The sequence below is a fragment of the Oncorhynchus gorbuscha genome, linkage group LG09, assembly GCF_021184085.1.
Source record: "Oncorhynchus gorbuscha isolate QuinsamMale2020 ecotype Even-year linkage group LG09, OgorEven_v1.0, whole genome shotgun sequence".
NCBI lineage: Eukaryota > Metazoa > Chordata > Actinopteri > Salmoniformes > Salmonidae > Oncorhynchus > Oncorhynchus gorbuscha.
In genome coordinates, this window is record NC_060181.1 from 73,807,141 (window position 1) to 73,825,500 (window position 18,360).

At 40.0% G+C, this 18,360-nt stretch overlaps 1 protein-coding gene across 1 annotated transcript; it reads right to left on the minus strand.

Annotated features, from left to right (window-relative positions):
• Positions 1 to 272: 272 nt before the first annotated feature.
• LOC124044048 (integral membrane protein 2B-like) lies at positions 273 to 18,339 on the minus strand. The gene is made up of 6 exons (XM_046363403.1): positions 18,068 to 18,339; positions 3,767 to 3,898; positions 3,327 to 3,563; positions 3,060 to 3,170; positions 2,694 to 2,844; positions 273 to 1,138 (listed from the first exon to the last, which is right to left on the minus strand). The coding sequence occupies exons 1-6, from the start codon at positions 18,146 to 18,148 to the stop codon at positions 1,050 to 1,052; spliced, it is 801 nt and encodes a 266-aa protein (XP_046219359.1). The 5' UTR covers positions 18,149 to 18,339; the 3' UTR covers positions 273 to 1,049.
• Positions 18,340 to 18,360: the final 21 nt, after the last annotated feature.

Here is an 18,360-nt window from a genome sequence, read left to right on the forward strand (position 1 = left end):
GTTGCTAGATTGAATCCCCGAGCTGACGAGGTAAAAATCTGTCGTCCTGCCCCTGAACAAGGCAGTTAACCAACTGTTTCTAGGCCGTCATTGTAAATAAGAATTTGCTCTTAAAATGACTTGACTTGTTAAATAAAACGTTACATTAAAAAAATATGCCAGAAATGGATGGCGCCAAGTTAACAGACAAATGTGTATTTAAAGAAAATTACTCAGACTTATTTGATATGTTCTTGTCACAAACACGCTGGCTATGCCATGGAGGTCCGTAGTACTGGTTTAAGATTTATTGTGGTGTTGGTCATATCTTTACAGAGGTTATATACAAATTAGTAATATAGATGGAGTTCAGGGAAAAAAAACAAAGAACTTAAACTAAATACTTTGATCGGAATATAAAAAAAGGTGTGTTTTCCTTTGTTGTATAAGAAAAAAAATAACTGATTTGAATTATATAGACAACTATCTTGATTTGTATTTATTCTTAAAGCTAGATGAAAGAAACATGTATCCACACTTATTTTAAGATGTTTTCCAGTCAAGACATCTTAACTGTTTCAACAGAAAATGTAACATCTATAAAACACCCTGGACTAGTCCTTTGCACATTTGTTTCTGTTTTCAAAAATACAAATTACACTCTGTTTCAGAAAAATCTGACTATACCATACATGATCTGCTTCAAGCCCCTTAATCCCAGTTTGATTACTTAAGTAATCTTAACCTCACTGATGATTTTGAGATCTATGTTTACATTTTTGACAAGCTAGCAGTCCCGCCGTTGAATATATCCTCCAAAAAATAGAAACCCTATATCGAATAATTGCATCCCTGTATAATGAAAAAAAAAAAAAACAGAACTGATTGACAGATTTAAACAGACAAAATTGCCCCATTTCACATAAAAATGATCACACAACTACCTGATGTAGAATAACAAAATGGGAAATTTAAAACAGAAAATGAGGATTACAAATCTCCAACTGCGCTCCCAGTGAAATGAAGAGGTTGTACAGAGAAGATGTCGCCGGGGGCAAAGTGTGACGTCACTAGGGCTCACAGATCAAGGTCTCCACCACAAATTTGCTCTCAAAGTGACGGATCTTGTGGCAGTTGAGAGCTTCACGCTTCTGCATACCTGTAATGTGGGAGATGGGAAGGTTAAATTGCTGATCTACGCCTAACAAAAACCTGTATAAGATGCCACAATATGGTGGTTGGTTGTTCATACAGGCTTGTCAGACTCATTGGGAGTAAAGATATGAGTCAGAAACACTACATGACAAAGTATGTGGACACCTGCTCATTGAACATCTCATTCCAAAATCATGGAGTTGGTCCACTCTTTGCTGCTATAACAGCCTCCACTCTTCAGGGAAGGCTTTCCACTAGATGTTGGAACATTGCTGCGGGGGCTTGCTTCCATTCATCTACAAGAGCATTAGTGAAGTCGGGCACTGATGTTGGGGGGATTAGTCCTGGCTTGCAGTCAACGTTCCAATCTAGCCCAAAGGTGTTCAATGGGGTTGAGGTCAGGGCTCTGTGCAGGCCAGTCAAGTTCTTCCATACCAATCTCGACAAACCATTTCTGTATGGACATTGCCTTTTGCACAGGGGCATTGTCATGCTGAAACAGGAAAGGGCCTTCCCGAAACTGTTGCCACAAAGTTGAAAGCACAGAATTGTCTAGAACATAATTGCTGTATCGTTAAGATTTCCCTTCACTGGAACTAAGAGGCATGAACCATGAAAAACAGCCCCACACCATTATTCCTCCTCTTCCACCAAACTTGACATTTGGCACTATGCATCCGGGCAGGTAGCGTTTTCCTGGCATCTGCCAAACCCAGATTCATCCATCGGACTGCCAGATGGTGATGCGTGAGTCATCACTCCAGAGAACGCATTTCCACTGCTCTAGAGTCCAATGGCGGCGAACTTTACACCACTCCAGCCAATACTTGGCATTCCGCATAGTGATCTTAGGCTTGTGTGCAGCTGCTCGGTCATAGAAACCCATTTCATGAAGCTCCCGACAAACAGTTCTTGTTCCAATGTTGCTTCCAGAGGCCGTTTGGAACTCGGTAGTGAGTGTTGCAACCGAGGACATATGATTTTTACATGCTCCAGCACTCGGCGGTCCCGTTCTGTGAGCTTGTGTGGCCTACCACTTCCTGGCTGAGCCATTGTTGCTCCTAAACGTTTCCACTTCACAATAGACCAGGGCAGCTCTAACAGGGCAGACATTTGACTAACTGACTTGTTGGAAAGGTGACATCCTAGGACAGTCCCACATTGAAAGTCACTGAGCTCTTCAGTAAGGCCATTCTACTGCCAATGTTTGTCAATGGAGATTGCATGGCTGTGTGCTTGATTTTATACACCTGTCAGCAACGGGTGTGGCTGAAATAGCAGAATCCAGGGTGTTCACATAGTATGTCGCAATGCCCATTTGGTAGATTTGTTAGACGTGTGTGTGTGTGTGAATACTTGCACGTGTGTGAGAGTAGTGTGTTAGGTATGGGAGGTCTACCTGCGTACTCATGATCTCAAGATAAAAAAGGGCTGAATGTAAGAGAAGCCCATTTCCTTTGGGCATGTCAGCATAATTCTTCACTTGTCCAAAGAACTATGAAGCGTGCGCAAGGTGTGATGTATGGTATGTGTGTGTATTTATGCAGGTGTGTACTGACCCAGGATCCTGTCTCTGCGCTGAAGCTTATAGGTGTCCTTGCCCTGGCAGAGGTTGTTGATGAAGAATCCCAGTTGTTCTACGTTGTCTAGGCGCTCTGTCACCACCATCTCCTCATGGACCAGGTAGGACTGGGGCATGTAGGCACCAGCCTGGGGAAGAAAGAGGAATACAACATTGACTAACACATCCTATCATTAACATCATGAGATACTAAGTGGCTCATTTCAAAGACATTTAATGTCAGTCTCTCTTACAACATTGTAAAAACAGTATAAGGTTACATTGGGTACCCAGACTAGTGCGTAAGAAATCTAATGTATTACTATCATTATTGTAACATGGTTCATAAAGCAGTTCCTGTTACCTTGATGTTGACCAAAAGCTCCAGGAAGTCATTGGGAGGCATGACGATGGAAGTGTTGAGGGGGATGACATAGCACTTGTTCAGGAACAGGTCCAGGTAGGCAGTCAGTCTCTGTGGAGAAGCACCAATAGAACAGACTAAGATAACAACCTTAAGAAATGCCATTGAACACAAACAATCCATGGTCTGTGGATTGTTATCCCCACAGAAACAAACGGGTTAGCAAAAAACAGCCTGGTTGAAGTTTTCAATTCAGTCAAGTCTTACCCTGTGGAAGTCGTGGACGATGTCGGCGGGGTCACCGTCTTCGAACTCGGGCACGGGTACGTTGATGAGAGCCACATCCTGATCCACCAGTATGCGGATGTTCTCCTGGATCATCTTAAAGCTGGAGGGCAGGTCCAGCTCCACATCCTCCTCTTCCTGGGTCATCATTGTCTCCTCATGGTAGTTCACAATGTCCTCCTCACGGTACTTTGCCCCACACACAAACACCCTGCCCTCCTGGTGGACACAGAAAACATTTATATTCCCACTTTTCACTGCATGGAGCTCTGCCCCTCGAGCAGAATGTATCTTTTGCCATGTCAAATAAAAACTCTAAACATATCATGTATTCAAATACAATAAATACAACATTCCAATCCTGACAGTTAGTGTTCAATAACCCCTAGATAAACACAGGGGTCAGAGTGGTCCAGTCTCACCTCCAGGATGTAGTACCTGTAAAGGTAGGCCCCTCCCACAACCACGCCAGACAGCATCAGGGCCAAGCCCAGGCACACGCACCAGCACCAGGCCTTGGACTGCTGACGCACTGGCAGAGCCACCTCTGGATCCTAGTTCAAAACAACAAAAAGAGGTAAGGTTTGTTCAGAGGGGGTGCAGCACATTGGCAGGGGGGCTGCATGGTGAGCGGAGACAAAACAAAGGCAGTGTTTAAGGAACGGATGAAGAGGGCTTCATTCTCCCCAAAGAGGCACAGAGTAGGGCGAGTGACGATGCAAATCAACAAAAGCACAGCAAGAAAGGGAGACGAAGAGATAGAAAGGAGAAAAAAAGGTAGGTAGAGTAGGAGAACATAGAGAAAACAGAGGGTGGGGAGAGTAGACCATCTAGTGTATATTTCTAATGCCTTGACATTATTGCAGTCAATTTGTGATATCATAGAATAGGCTAGGAGATGGGTTTGATCCTTGGATCTTGGTGTAATACAGCTGGTCTTAGCTCTATTTTTTTTTTAAAAGCTTGTGAACTAAAACACTAGCACTTGACTCACCCCAGACACTCCAAACTTCCTGGGAATTTCAGATGGGTCAAAGATCTAAGGAGGACTGCAAACCACCCAAAGGCCCTGCTGGCTATAATGAACAGCTAAGTGCTCTGATCAACAGCCACAGATTGAGCTGATTGAGGTTGACTGAGGGAGTCATGTGGACAAACACACAGTATTTATCAAATCGCAAACATGGGATTTCACGATAAGGTCTCTTCTTTAAAAACTCTCCACCATCTTCGTATCCCCTTGTGGAGGGACTTTATAGACATGGGTCGACCCCTGGTCTAGCTGACCAAGGTAATGAGTATGGGTATTGGCGGAAAATCATTAAGTCTCAACATTCTTCAGTAATGCCCTGATGGCATATTTCTCTACATTTCAACAATAGGAAGTTCTAGAGCTGGCTTCCAAAGAAACAAGTTTGCTGACTGAGAACATTTTTATTGTTGAGCCCATCTGTACAGTTGGGGAGTATGACTGCACGAGTAAGCGTTTCTGGGTCCAAACAATAGTTCGACAGGAAGAGCCCACATTCTCAACCAAACTTCAGCAGAAAAGCTATTGCACAATGAGAAGCGAGCAATTCGTCCCTTCCCAAGTAGTAAGAGCTAGCCTGACCTCAATCAAGTTAATGTCAACACAAATCTCGGAGCAGCCGGGTGGCGTTTCCAGGGAGACGCAAAGCAATAAAGAGAGAGACTAGGAGGGAGAAACACAGGGGAGTAGGCTAATAGCAAAAACCAAGAGGGAGCAAGGGGGAGAGGAACACTAACGTATATCCCATTATATCCACTCTGTTCGGAAGCCTTGGCTGCAAGTCATTTCCTAGAGAGGGCAAAAAGGGAATATTTGAGGCTTTCTGGCTGGTTTAACTTCTAATCTCTTCCCCATGAGATCAAAATGCCAGGGTGGTTTTGCCTTTGCTGACCGAAGGGGAGTTTCCAGGGACAGGCTTCGACTTACTCTAAGAGTAAATAGGGTAATATAATGCACTAAAACAGGAACTTCTGCTTCATTAGCAACAAGATTCTCTGCCAATGACAAAGTCTGATTCAAATGCTGTGGTGGGCCTACCTCACACCATTACACCCAGTGAGAAAACAAAATCCCCATCATGGATGGTTTTGTAACTGAGTCTGTATGTGCCCGAAGCCATGAACGGTTTGGTTACAATCGTCAGAGTCAGAGGCTTTATTAAAGTTTACATTCATCCCACAACCGCACATTAACCTCCGGTTCTTTTCTCATGTTGAACTTTGATAGTATAAAGCTGCTGCGCTAAAATTAAACTTGGTCTCAGTTTTGTTCCTCCAGTCTGTTCCAATTCACTTCCTCTTCCTTTTGTGTTCTTCTGCTCTGACTATGTTGGTTTCCCCATTTCTGCAGGATGAAAGGGAAGAACATACACGCATCCAGAAGCTATATGCAGATACTGGACATCAGCGTAAATGTTATCAAGAAACATACTTTTGACCCTGAAATAGACAATATGGGAGCATAGCTTAGTGTACACTGCAGAAAACCTAGTCAAGTGTCTTAAAGGCCCAGTGCAGTCAAACGTTTTAAATACACTGAACAAAAATATGAACGAAACTGTTGGTACCATGTTTCATGAGCTGAAATAAAAGATCCCAGACATGTTCCACATGCACAAAAAACATCTCAGATTTTGTTCAGAAATTATTTTACATCACTATTAGTAAACATTTCTCCTTTGCCAAGATAATCCATGCACCTGACAGGTGTGGTATATCAAGAAGCTGATTAAACAGCACGATCATTACACAGGTGCACCTTGTGCTGGGGACAAAAGGCCACAAAATTGTACAGTTGTCACACAACATAATGCCACAGATGTCTCAAGTTAAGGGAGCATGCAATTGGCATGCTGACTGCAGGAATGTCCACCAGAGATGTTGCCAGAGGACTGAATGTTCATTTCTCTACCACAAGCCACCACCAACATCATTTTAGAGAATTGGCAAAACGTACAACCGGCCTCACAGCATCTAACCAAGCCAGCCCAATAACAGCAAGTTTTCAGTTACCCCTCCCCACTCCCAGACAGTCCCATCAAAATTCATGCTTGAGAAATTGTTCATAGCTAGGAAGCTATTTTTATTTAATTTATACAATTTTAAAAACAATCACAGTAAGGTACTTAATTGTCACCCAGACATGATTTGATATTGAGATTAAAAAAACGGCTGCATTGGACCTTTAAAAATACTGGATGTAGTCTAATATTGTCCTATACTTTATACTTCAAGTACTCCCCTCAGACAGAGATGGTCTTCTGCTCTGCTAAGCCCCCTCAGACCACTGGCTCTAGGCCTACATCTGGGGCTGCAATCACATCGCACATTCACGCTAGGGTGATGATCAATGCTTTGTCTGTATGTCCAAACCAGTCACACCAAGGAAACCACTACACATGAACACTTGTGCTCCCTCTCAGATAAATGCTATTTCTGCCTATGGTACAATGAGACGCCACATTAACTGTGTGTTTCTGAGGCTTGTTGTGTCTTTATGAGCTTCAAATTGTTGTTGTGCGTGTCCTCGTCTTTCTCTCTTTGGAAAAGCCACTACAGACAAACACGTATGCATCACCTTTGACTATGTTATCATTGTGGTTTCACATGGTATAGAGGGCGCCATATGCTATGCTACATAAGTTGGGGGCTATGTGTTTCAAAAAGTGTTGTTTTGGCCTTATTTCTCCCTAGGGCCTTGAGGGTGAACTCAGCTGCTTTATGCTTCTTCTTGTAAGAAAACTAAATAGGTTGCGTCAGAGCCTGCTCTCCCTTGGCTCAACATCTTCTTCCAGCCTCTACATCTATTCCGAGGAAAGGCTGTCCCTCAGCTATGGGTTCCTGCAAGTTTCCACATGCTCCCCAACCTGCTGATGCCACAGATAACAAGGATACAGCATGTGTGGCCAAGTTTCCAGTATGCAAACTACCTGGCCTAGACTAATTCAGTGGTACTGACCGTCTTCATTAATCAAGCCATGCTGTATTACCGCTGCATTTACAACATCAAAAACAACAATTGCAAACGGGAGAGGAGTACAATTTGTTTTCTATAGTATGCCTCTTTTTAAATTCCCTAACAAGGAGAGAAGATACTTCCCCTTCTACTTTCGCACTGACACAGCATCTTAATTCTGAAGTTCAGGAATGTAACACCCTGAAAAGAGGTAGAATTTCAGTAGCTCGGAGACAGGTAGTGTTTTACTGTGACCGAGGAAGAGCTCACATTGCACAGGCAACTAAATCCTTATCTTCTTCCTTCTCCACCCCAACATGCCCAGAATATATCCTCAGTAATGCTCAGTGAAATTATGGCCAGCACGTCTTATTTAAGAACCTTTCTAACCACGTTAGGGCTAGCAAATTTGACCAATCACACACTATTTCTGCATAAAACGGGAAAATCGTTGCAATATTATAGCATAAAACTGACCCATCAAAAGGTGGGCTTGTAATTTCAACCAATCACTGCACATGTACCACATAATATGGTTCAATCAAGCTCCGAAGGTTTTCCCTCAGCGCATTTTCGCGACCAATTGCCATGCAAAATGTCAGAATTACCGCAGCAAAATCAAGCATTTTTGCCTGCAAATATCATAACAAAATCCCTGAAAAATCATGGGGGGACTGACTAGGCCAAGTCTATGCACTGCTGAATATTCGTCGCTCCTACTTTGCATTCACTTCCATACAACAAGGCATTTCCCTCCCATCTATAGAGACTGCTAATGACACATTCAAAACAGTCAGTTTGAACTTTCATTCTATTGTACATTTGCATACTCCATCCATGATTTACATGCAACAGTTTATGCATTTATGTACCAACGTGTTGCCAAGGTTGTCTAATAACAACTAGCTCAGTAAGTAGCTGATGCGTTCAGCTGACAGGAAAAGACTGAGGTGCTATAACTCGATATCAGATCTGCTTCCGTATTCAAACATGCCGACCAGACAGACATACCCTTGAAAGTTGCCTAGTCGAGGCCATGCAAACTACATAGGGGGGGAATCTGCTGACAACCACGTCTCTTGACTTCCTAATGTCAACTCTCTGTGGAGCCATCTTGTTTATAAAGTGGCTAGTAGGCAACTTGGAAAAACAACATGCGTTTAGCTAGATCTACTGTTTCTATAACTGGCCGTTTTTTGGTCATATCTTAGCCACACAGGCACACTAATAGGTTTAACCTGACAAAGGCAAGACAAATAACAATACCACATTATAGGGGTGCCTCTGTGTTGTTAAGGGGTGTATGTCATTATGAAGTTGGCCTATATTTACATAATGTTATTGAACTGTTAAGTGGTTGCAGAGCAGACTCAGGCTTGCTATTGGTCGAACCTTTGACAGCACATAGGACACACCCTCGCCCTGTGCCTGCTGCCAATCACTGCCCCTGTAAATGAGAACATGTTCTCAACTGGCCTACCTGGTTAACTTCTTGGTGACAGGGGGGCAGTATTGAGTAGCTTGGATGAATAAGGTGCCCAGAGTAAATTGCCTACTACTCTGTCCCAGATGCTAATATATGCATAATATTAGTAGTGTTGGATAGAAAACACTGAAGTTTCTAAAACTGTTTGAATGATGTCTGTGAGTATAACAGAACTCATATGGCAGGCGAAGACAAATCCAACCAGGAAGTGGGAAATCTGAGGTTTGTAGTTTCATTTAAGTGATTTCCTATCCAATATGCTGTGTCTATGGGGCCAGATTGTACTTCAAGGCTTCCAGCAGATGTCAACAGTCTTTAGAAAATTGTTTGAGGCTTCTATTGTGGGAAGGGGGTTGAATAAGAGCCGTTTCAACAAGTGGACTAGGCTGTGGCCAATCAGTTGTTTACTGCGTGGTCACGCGGGCGCGCCGTTCCTACTTTTTCCTCTGTAATGAATACGCTATTGTCCGGTTGGAATATTATTGAAAATGTATTATAAAATGACCCTAAGGGTTGATTATAAACATCGTTTGACATGTTTCTACAAACTGTAATGGAACTCTTGACTTTTCGTCTGGATTTTGCGCTCCTGCATTGTGCCTTTGGAACGGTGAACTAAATGCGAACAAAACGGAGGTATTTGGACATATATATGAACGTAATCGAACAAAACAAACATTTCTTGTGGAAGTGGGAGTCCATTCCGATGATGATCAGCAAAGGTAAGTGAAGATTTATAATGCTATTTATGACTTTTGTTGACTCCACAATTTGGCGTGTAACTGTATGGCTTGCATTTGTGGCTGAACGGCAGTCTCAGATTATTGATTATTGTGCTTTTGCCGTAAAGCTTTTTTGAAATCTGAAACAGCGGTTGCATTAAGAACAAGTTTATTTAATTCTATGTAAAACATGTGTTTCATCAAAGTTTATTATGAGTATTTGATGTGGCTCTCTGCAATTTCTCCAGGTATTTTGGAGGCATTTCTGAACATGGCGCCAATGTAAACTGAGATTTTTGGATATAAATTTGATCGAACAAAACATACATGTATTGTGTAACATTGAGTCCTGGGAGTGTCATCTGATGAATATCGTCAAAGGTTAGTGATTAATTTTATCTATATTTCTGCTTTTAGCGACACCTCTCTTTGGTTGGAAAATGTCTGAATGCTTTCTGTGACTAGTTGCTGACCTAACCTATGTTCTGCTTTCGCCGAAAAGCCTTTTTGAAATTGGACACTGTGGTTGGATTAACGAGAAGTGCATCTTTATAATGGTGTAAAATACTTGTATGGTTGAGGAACTTTAAATTGAGATTTCTGTCATTTTGAATTTGGCGCCCTGCCCTTTCACTGGCTGTTGGCGAGGTGGGATGCTAGCGTCCCAAACGATCCCAGAGAGGTTAAATAAAGGTGAAATGAAACCTGTTAAAAATCAGGCAGTGTGAACAGAGCCAACCCTCCCACGCCATCCGATGAGCTACTGACCAACACATTCCCTTAGAAGGCTTCCCTAGCCAGGCGAGCGGCATCCTGCCAGCTGGGAAATGGTGTAAAAACACCTCCCTCTATTTTATGGAGCATTTTCACCTGAAACTTATCCCAGTGTTTTACCAAAAAGGCTCAGACTTTTGAGTTTCAACTTTCCATGGACCGTCTCCAGTCTCACGGCATCGGTGGACCTGCTCCGACTTGGTGCCACGGCCTGGCCACCGGTTCCTTTCGTCTGGCGTTACAATGAATGGCTAACTGAACATTGGTTAAACGTCTTGATGCAGAGGTTGTTGATTCTGCTCGCCCAAAGTCCTGCATCACACTTCTGATGGAAACACACGTTCCCGAAAAATAACACTAGAGCTTACATTAACATAGACACTGGCAACACACTGGTGTGGGTTAAGTCTCAGGTGAAGAATTCCTCTGAAATGCATTTGAAGCCTATGCCTGCCTAGCTAACCTGAAAGCAAGCTGCCTATTGGGCCCAAGAGTAGGCTACTTTGGTCATCTTGCATTTGGCCAGCAAGAAAAGACTGACTACCCCAAATAAAAACAAGATAACTGTCCCCTAAACTGCCCACAAGTTCAAAGGAGCAAACATACTGTATAGGGTGATTCAATGCCAGCATGGGCTGATTTTTGTTTTGTGGTATTAGACTGTTCTGGCAATTATCATATAGAACCTTCATTGGAAGGTTGTTTGATATGCTTTTTTTGTAACACAACAAACCATACAACAACACCTTGGTGTCATACTCCTAATAGTGGGCTCTAAAATATGGAGTATCGCTACATTCTGAAATACAATTTCACATCCATATATTCAACATGAAAACTATTAATGTGTTGCTATGTGAATAATAGCAAAATATATGGATTGAGAACAATGCCACAGAGGCAGCAGCATCAACATCCCTGTGTTTTGAGAGAAATGTCTGGGTTTACAGGTGTTGCTCGCGGTTTGAGCAAGAAAACAATAACAGAGTCGGTAAATTGAACAAAGTGCTGTGCATAGCCAATATATGAAGCGCCTACATATCAACTTTCATAGTGAATGCTTTTGTTCATATGTTTTGTGCGTATTGATTGAATATTGCCAAATGCATCAGTAAAAAATTATTGCGCCTCTAATGGAACCCTTGCTGTTGATAGATTGCAAAGCAGCATACAACTGTCCTAAACGTTTGGAAATAAGTTCACTTTCGCATCCATAGGCTTTAAATGCATCTCAAGTGCATTGTTCAGCTCACATCTAAAGGCTGGGGGTAATTTAGGATGTTGCTTTTTCAACAGGACAATGACCCAAAACACACATCCAGGCTGTGTAAGGGCTATTTTACCAAGAAGGAGAGTGATGGAGAGTGCTGCATCAGATGACCTGGCCTCCACAATCCCCTGAACTCAACCCTATTGAGATGGGTTGTGATGAGTTGGACAGCAGTGAAGGAAACAGCTAACAAGTGCTCAGCATATGTGGGAACTTCAAAACTGGTGGAAAAGCATTCCAGGTGAAGCTGGTTGAGAGAACGCCAAGAGTGTGCAAAGCTGTCATCAAGGCAAAGGGTGGCTAAATTGAAGAATCTCATATTTGTTTAACACTTTTTTTTGGTTAATACATGATTCCATGCGTTACTTCATAGTTTAGGTATTCACTCATTCTACAATGTAGAAAATAGTAAAAATAAAGAAAAACCCTGCAATGGAGTAGCTGTGTCAACTTTTGACTGGTAATGTATATATATATCTACAGAAATAAGCTAGATATTGCTTCTGTTGCCTGTTTGAGTGTTTGTTTAATAGCTTACTGATTCCTTGAGCACCAAGCCTCATGCAACGGCAAAATGTTGGGTAAAGCAATTTCACAGATTTGGCGGTTTTTAATCTTTGCTATGCTGTAATAAAGGCTTACATTTTTTTTGTTAGAACAGACTGCTATTAGGTATAATTTATTTAGTGTTGTTTACACTGTTCCAAACAGGCATAAAAATACTAATCTAACAGCACCCGTTTGTCACATAATATGCATGCAGCTCTCGCTCCTATACTCCTTTTTCTTGATCTCATTGTTATTATTATAATGATCATCATTATAATAATGTCGTTATCATTAGTAGGCTTTGTATAGTATCCTTGTATAACCACCACCTAGCTGTAGGCCTAAGCGCATGTCCTGTTTAGTCTTAATACCGTAACTTACTTCAATATATAGGCTACTGCATCAAATCAATCATTAATTTGTTCATACGAGACATTCATGCTTTGAAATACAATCAGGCATTTTAGTTTTAAAATTAAGGGAGCTTTGAATGCATGCAACTGTTTTTAGTCTGCTATAATAAAGGCTTTATAGATTATAATTTTTCCGTTAGAACAGCCTCTCTGGTACACATATTTAGTGTTGTACCAAATGGACAGAAACTAAATACGATTGTAATCTAACCGCAACATAACTCACAACACTTACTGCTATACCCTACGTTATCTTGATCTCCAGTAGTTTCTACAACTAAGTAGAAGGTCTTCCATAGATCTGACTTCACCTTTCCCTCCTGAGCAACCAGTAAACATTCACCCGTTTCAAGTTGCTTTCATGTTCTCCGCATCCATTTTCACTTCGACATTACTGTGTTTGGAGTTTGTTATAACCAATTTATTGATGTGATTATGATAGGCTATAGATCAGGCCCTATTGGTCACATGCATGCAATGCTCACATGTTTCATGTAAAGAGAGCAAGGGTTGAGGGAATGGTTTTCCTAAACAAATGAGGGATTTGAAATGTTGCAGCTTCAGCACAGAGAGCGCAATAAACACTTGCTGTGCTGTGGTGCCTTTTCTCTGCAGTAGGGAGGAGAGGAGACAATGTGTGCCAGTCACAAAGGCACTCGCTGTTATTATTATTATTATTTTTAACAGTGTGCCCATCAGGCTCTTAAGTTATTTGTGTCTTAATTATTTCATCAATTAGTGTGCTTAAAGCATCAGACAAGCTCAATGCATATGTAGTTGGTATTATTCAAACATAGGGTGTGTGTCTTTATATGAAAAAATAAGTTTAAACATTTAGACCAATCGATTGGTCGAAAGGACAGAACAACTCTCGGTAGACCCATTTTTTTTGTTGGCGGGGACAGCCCTAGTTTAAAGAGTATATTGTGCCAAACCATACATCTAAAAATAAGCTAAATCAAAAACGGTACTTGAGACATTTATAATAATATTTCATGTTGAATAAATTAATGTGAACATTTTTTATTCAGAATATATGAATACTCCATATTTTAGAGCACACTATAAGGAGTATAATGACACCAAGATGTTGCCTGTACCATGTATAGTGCAAGGATCATAGTCTTACAAGCAGCATGTATAGGTCTAAAGAGGGCCCAAAAATGGCCACTTTCATTATATTTTTAAATGTGTGATACAATGTAAAAAGCATGTATGCGTATGGCAACAGCCAAACTTTTTTCCAACAGATAATCAATAAATACATTCCAATAAGGCATGACATAAGGTATATAGATACAACATCCTGCTGAAACAGGGTTTGTATCGCTCTGTTGTTGAATGGACCAAAAGAGAAACAAATCTTTCCTACTGATGAGTCAACAGGGTCAACGGAAGGTAGGCTCTGAGGGTCAGGTCTTGACACGCATCTGAATAATAAAGCAACACCTGAGGGAATGGCATCTAAAACAATTGCAAAATCTTTAGGTGTTACAGGGACCTTGTAAAGTGATAAGAATTCCTTATAATTGAGTAAATGACCCTCTGCATTTACCAGTTGGCTCACCAATAGGATATTATTTCGGAACCAATATTCTAAAAAGTATTTTTATACAATATATCCCGATTATTCCATATATAATATCTGTGTGGAGAAAAATTCTGCTTATTTAATGAAGGACTATGACAAGAAAACCTGCCGATGAAAAGCAGAAAGTTTCACTGGAACTTTGTCAATATTATAATTGCAAACCAACATGAAGTTAAGGCCACCAAAAGTAGAGAAGACATGATGAGGAATAAAATTCCACATAGAAGTGGGTTTTCTTAGGAATTGTTTTATCCAATTAATCTTAAAATTATTATTTAAGGTAGTAAAGTCCAGAAAATTCAGCCCACCATTCTCATAAGTGTTCATTACAACATTTTTCCTAGTGTAAATGGGTACAGTTTCTCCACAGAAAGTTGAAAAGCATCTGGTCTATCTCCTTGCTTATTTTACTGTCAAGATAGTGTCATATGTTAGTCTAGAGATACCTTCAGCCTGGGTAATTTGGACTCTTCCTTTTAAAGATAAGTCCCTCTGTAGCCATTGACTTAGCTTCTTCTAGTATTTTTAAATAGAGGGTTAAAATTTAGTAACCCTCTACACTTCTGATCCTTTGTAGTGGTTATGCCTAAATATGTAAGTATTTATTTTACTGGAATACCATAATATGAAGGTGTCACACAATCTTTGACAGCCATAAGTTCACATTTATTCATGTTAAGATAGACCAGACACTTTGGAAAATGATTTTTTCACATTGGGTGGCAGGGTAGCCTAGTGGTTAGAGCATTGGACTAGTAACCGGAAGGTTGCGAGTTCAAACCCCCGAGCTGCCAAGGTACAAATCTGTCGTTCTGCCCCTGAACAGGCAGTTAACCTACTGTTCCTAGGCCGTCATTGAAAATAAGAATTTGTTCTTAACCAACTTGCCTGGTTAAATAAAGGTAAAATAAAAATAAAATTGATCGATATGGGAATTTGGTTAGCATCTTTCAGAAAAAGTGTAGTATTGTCAGACAGCTGGCTCATAATAATGTCTTTACCAGCTATGGAAATACCTTGTACAGGACTATTATTTTTAAAATTTGTAAGAAGTGATTAATAAAAACAGGTGCGGTGAGATAAAGGACAACCTTGCCTAATTCTTCTCTAACTCAAATCTAGGTGAGGAGCCATATTTCAATTTCATAGGACTCTCTATACAAATGGTAACAGCTCTAATAGCCTTACATTTAAAAAAATCCCCAAAGCCAAGTCTCTCAAGGCAGTGGAAGAGGAACTGATGCTCTACTGTGTCAAAAGAATAATATGAAAATCAAAAAAATAATATGAAGCTATCCTCGGTCATTAGGTCTGAGTAGTCAAGTATGTCTAATACTAGTCTGACATTGTTAGAAATATGTCTGTTCCTCATAAAGCCAGATTGTGTTTCATCAATGACTGCATCCAGGACATTTTTAATTGTTTTTGCAAGTAGTAAGACTAATATCTCATAGTCATTATTAAGAAGACAATTGGATGCCAGTTATAGATAAGCAGCACTTGTTTTTTAGGCTTAGTTATCAGTGTTATTAGCCCCTGACTCATTGTAGGAGGGAGAACATTGTTTTTTATACTCTCTAAAAATACTTCAAATAGGAAGGGAGCTACTTGTTCAGAAAATAATTTGTAAAATTCTGATGTAATTCCATCAACTCCTGGTGATTTATTGTTCTTTAGATGTTTGATAGACTAATCTCTTCAACTTTAATGGGTTCATCACACTGTTTAGGTTCTATATCACTGATTAGAAATTGATGAACAGAATTATAGAACATTACGTAATTATGCAGTTAAATTGAATCGAAAGGGAAAAAAAGTTATTTTACAACAATGCTTTTATTGATTGTAAAAATGATTGTAAAGAGATATGGAACACAGTTAAGGGCTTACTTGGTACATCTATCTCATCATGCCCATCTAGTGTGGAGTTTAACAGGAGAATAATAACAAAACCAGTTGATATTGCCAATCATTCTGCAGATTTCTTTACACAAAAATGTAATTACTGACCAACAATGTAGACATACATTCTTCCAAACAAGCTATTGTCAAATGGATTGATGATCATATTATGAGCAATAAGATCTGCTCTTTTAGTCTACAAACGGTGTTACTGGATGTGTTAAACCTATTGAAGTCATTACCTGATGGTAAATATACAGGTTATGGTCTTATGGACAATTTTTTGCTTCGCTGTGCTTTTCCCCAGATTGCAGTTCCACTGAGATACATGTTTAATTGGTCACTGGAAAAGGGGATGTTTGCAAATGTATAGAAGCATGCGAAACTGTGTCCTATTCCGAAAGACAGCAAGAACCCATTACTCCTGCCAATAGTTGACCAATTAGTCTACTCCCTACACCCAGTAAGATATTGGAGGGTATTGTGAGTAGACAAATGTGGGAGTACATGGAAAATAATAATCTGATTACAGCCAATCAGCATGCTTATCGCAAAAACCATTCCACTACCACTGCATTGGTTGACATAACTGACCAGTGGCTCAATGCTATGGATAATGGCAAATTTGTAGGTGTACTATTTTTAGATTTCAGTGCAGCATTTGATATAGTGGATCATGAAATACTTTAGACAAAATTAATGCATTATGGCTTTAAGGAGGTAGCATTGAATTGGGTACAGTCATATCTAACTGACAGGAAACAGTCCACCTATATCAATGGTTCATTTTCTTCCCCTAATGTGTTAAACTGTGGAATACCGCAGGGAAGCTGCCTTGGGCCACTTCTTTACTTAATATATACCAATGACCTTCCCTATGCCTTGGTTGAAACTCAAGCTACTATATTTGCAGATGATACTACAATTTATGCAGCAAGACAATCAGTTCAACAGGTACAGCAGGCTTTACAAGGAGATTATCAGGAAGTGGGTTTGCCAAAACAAACTTGTTTTAATCACCAAGAAAACCAAAGTTATGTTGGTCTGTTCAACTAGGAAAAGGCCAAAACAGCATGGGATACAATCAAGTATGGGAGGAGTACAAATTGAAGTGGCAGAAACGAAACTATTGGGAGTGCAGCTAGACAACTGCTTATCATGGTTGTCTCAAATAACTAATCTATGTAAAAAATAATAATAATGTTTTTATTAAAACGGCATGCATAATCAGAAGGATAGCTAAATATTTACTAGGAAAAATTCTTCAGCAAATAACCCAAGCATTAATTGAGAGTCAGGTGAACTACTGTTCGGTGGTCTGGGGAAATGCATCATCAAGTGAAGTTAGGAGGCTGCAGAATGCACAGAATAAAGCAGTTAGGATTGTTTTAAGGTGGAAATATGGTTATTCTGTTGCAGTAATGCGCAGTGTTCTTGGTTGGTCATCAATCGACAAGATAATTGAAAAAAAACATGCTTATTTTATAATATACATAATTTAAAACGGCCAAGTTCTATTCACAACGGTATTCAGTTGGTAAGAGACAGGCATTCTGTAAATACTAGGAATAGATTATCCACCAGAAATAGGCAAAATAACATTTCGATTTAGAGCACTAAAGAAATTGAATAAATTAACTGAGCAAACTAGAAACCTTTCAATATATACATTTAAACATTATTTAAAAACAATTTAAATATAGTATATAGAAATGTTTTGAGACTATGGAAGATGAAGAATCAATATTTTTTAGATTGAGTATTTATTGGGTCATTATGCTAGTATATTATGTATGTTTGTAATAGTGTGTTATATGTGAAAGTGTGTTTGTATTATAAATTGTATTTTAATGTTTAAGGACTCTTGGAAGATTAGTCCAAATGGGGACTAAAAGAGATCCAAATAAAATCAAAATCAAATAGAGTGAACATTATTCAGTGAGTCAAAAAACATATCTGTGGATTGCTGACAGTACGTATAGCTAGCTATACAATGTTCTGTAAAAAATCCTACAGTATTTAGCGACTCACCTTGTCCTCGGGAATGAGGGTTTCGCAGTCCTTTTTCACTTCCTTCAGCCCGAGGGCCGAATTAAAAGATACCTTCACCATCGTGAAATGCACACTTTATTTGATTTCGAAAAAAGAGAACGACTTGTGTTTATCACGTCGAAATGGTTTGGTATCTTGCTGTAACTGCTCCTAAATCAGACGCCGTAGTTTAACACAACTCGTACTGCCTAACTCAAACGCAATAGCAGACAGACTCTTCTCAACTTTTCTTCAGTATTTAGTATAGCTAGATATGGCTCCGCCTCTTTCTC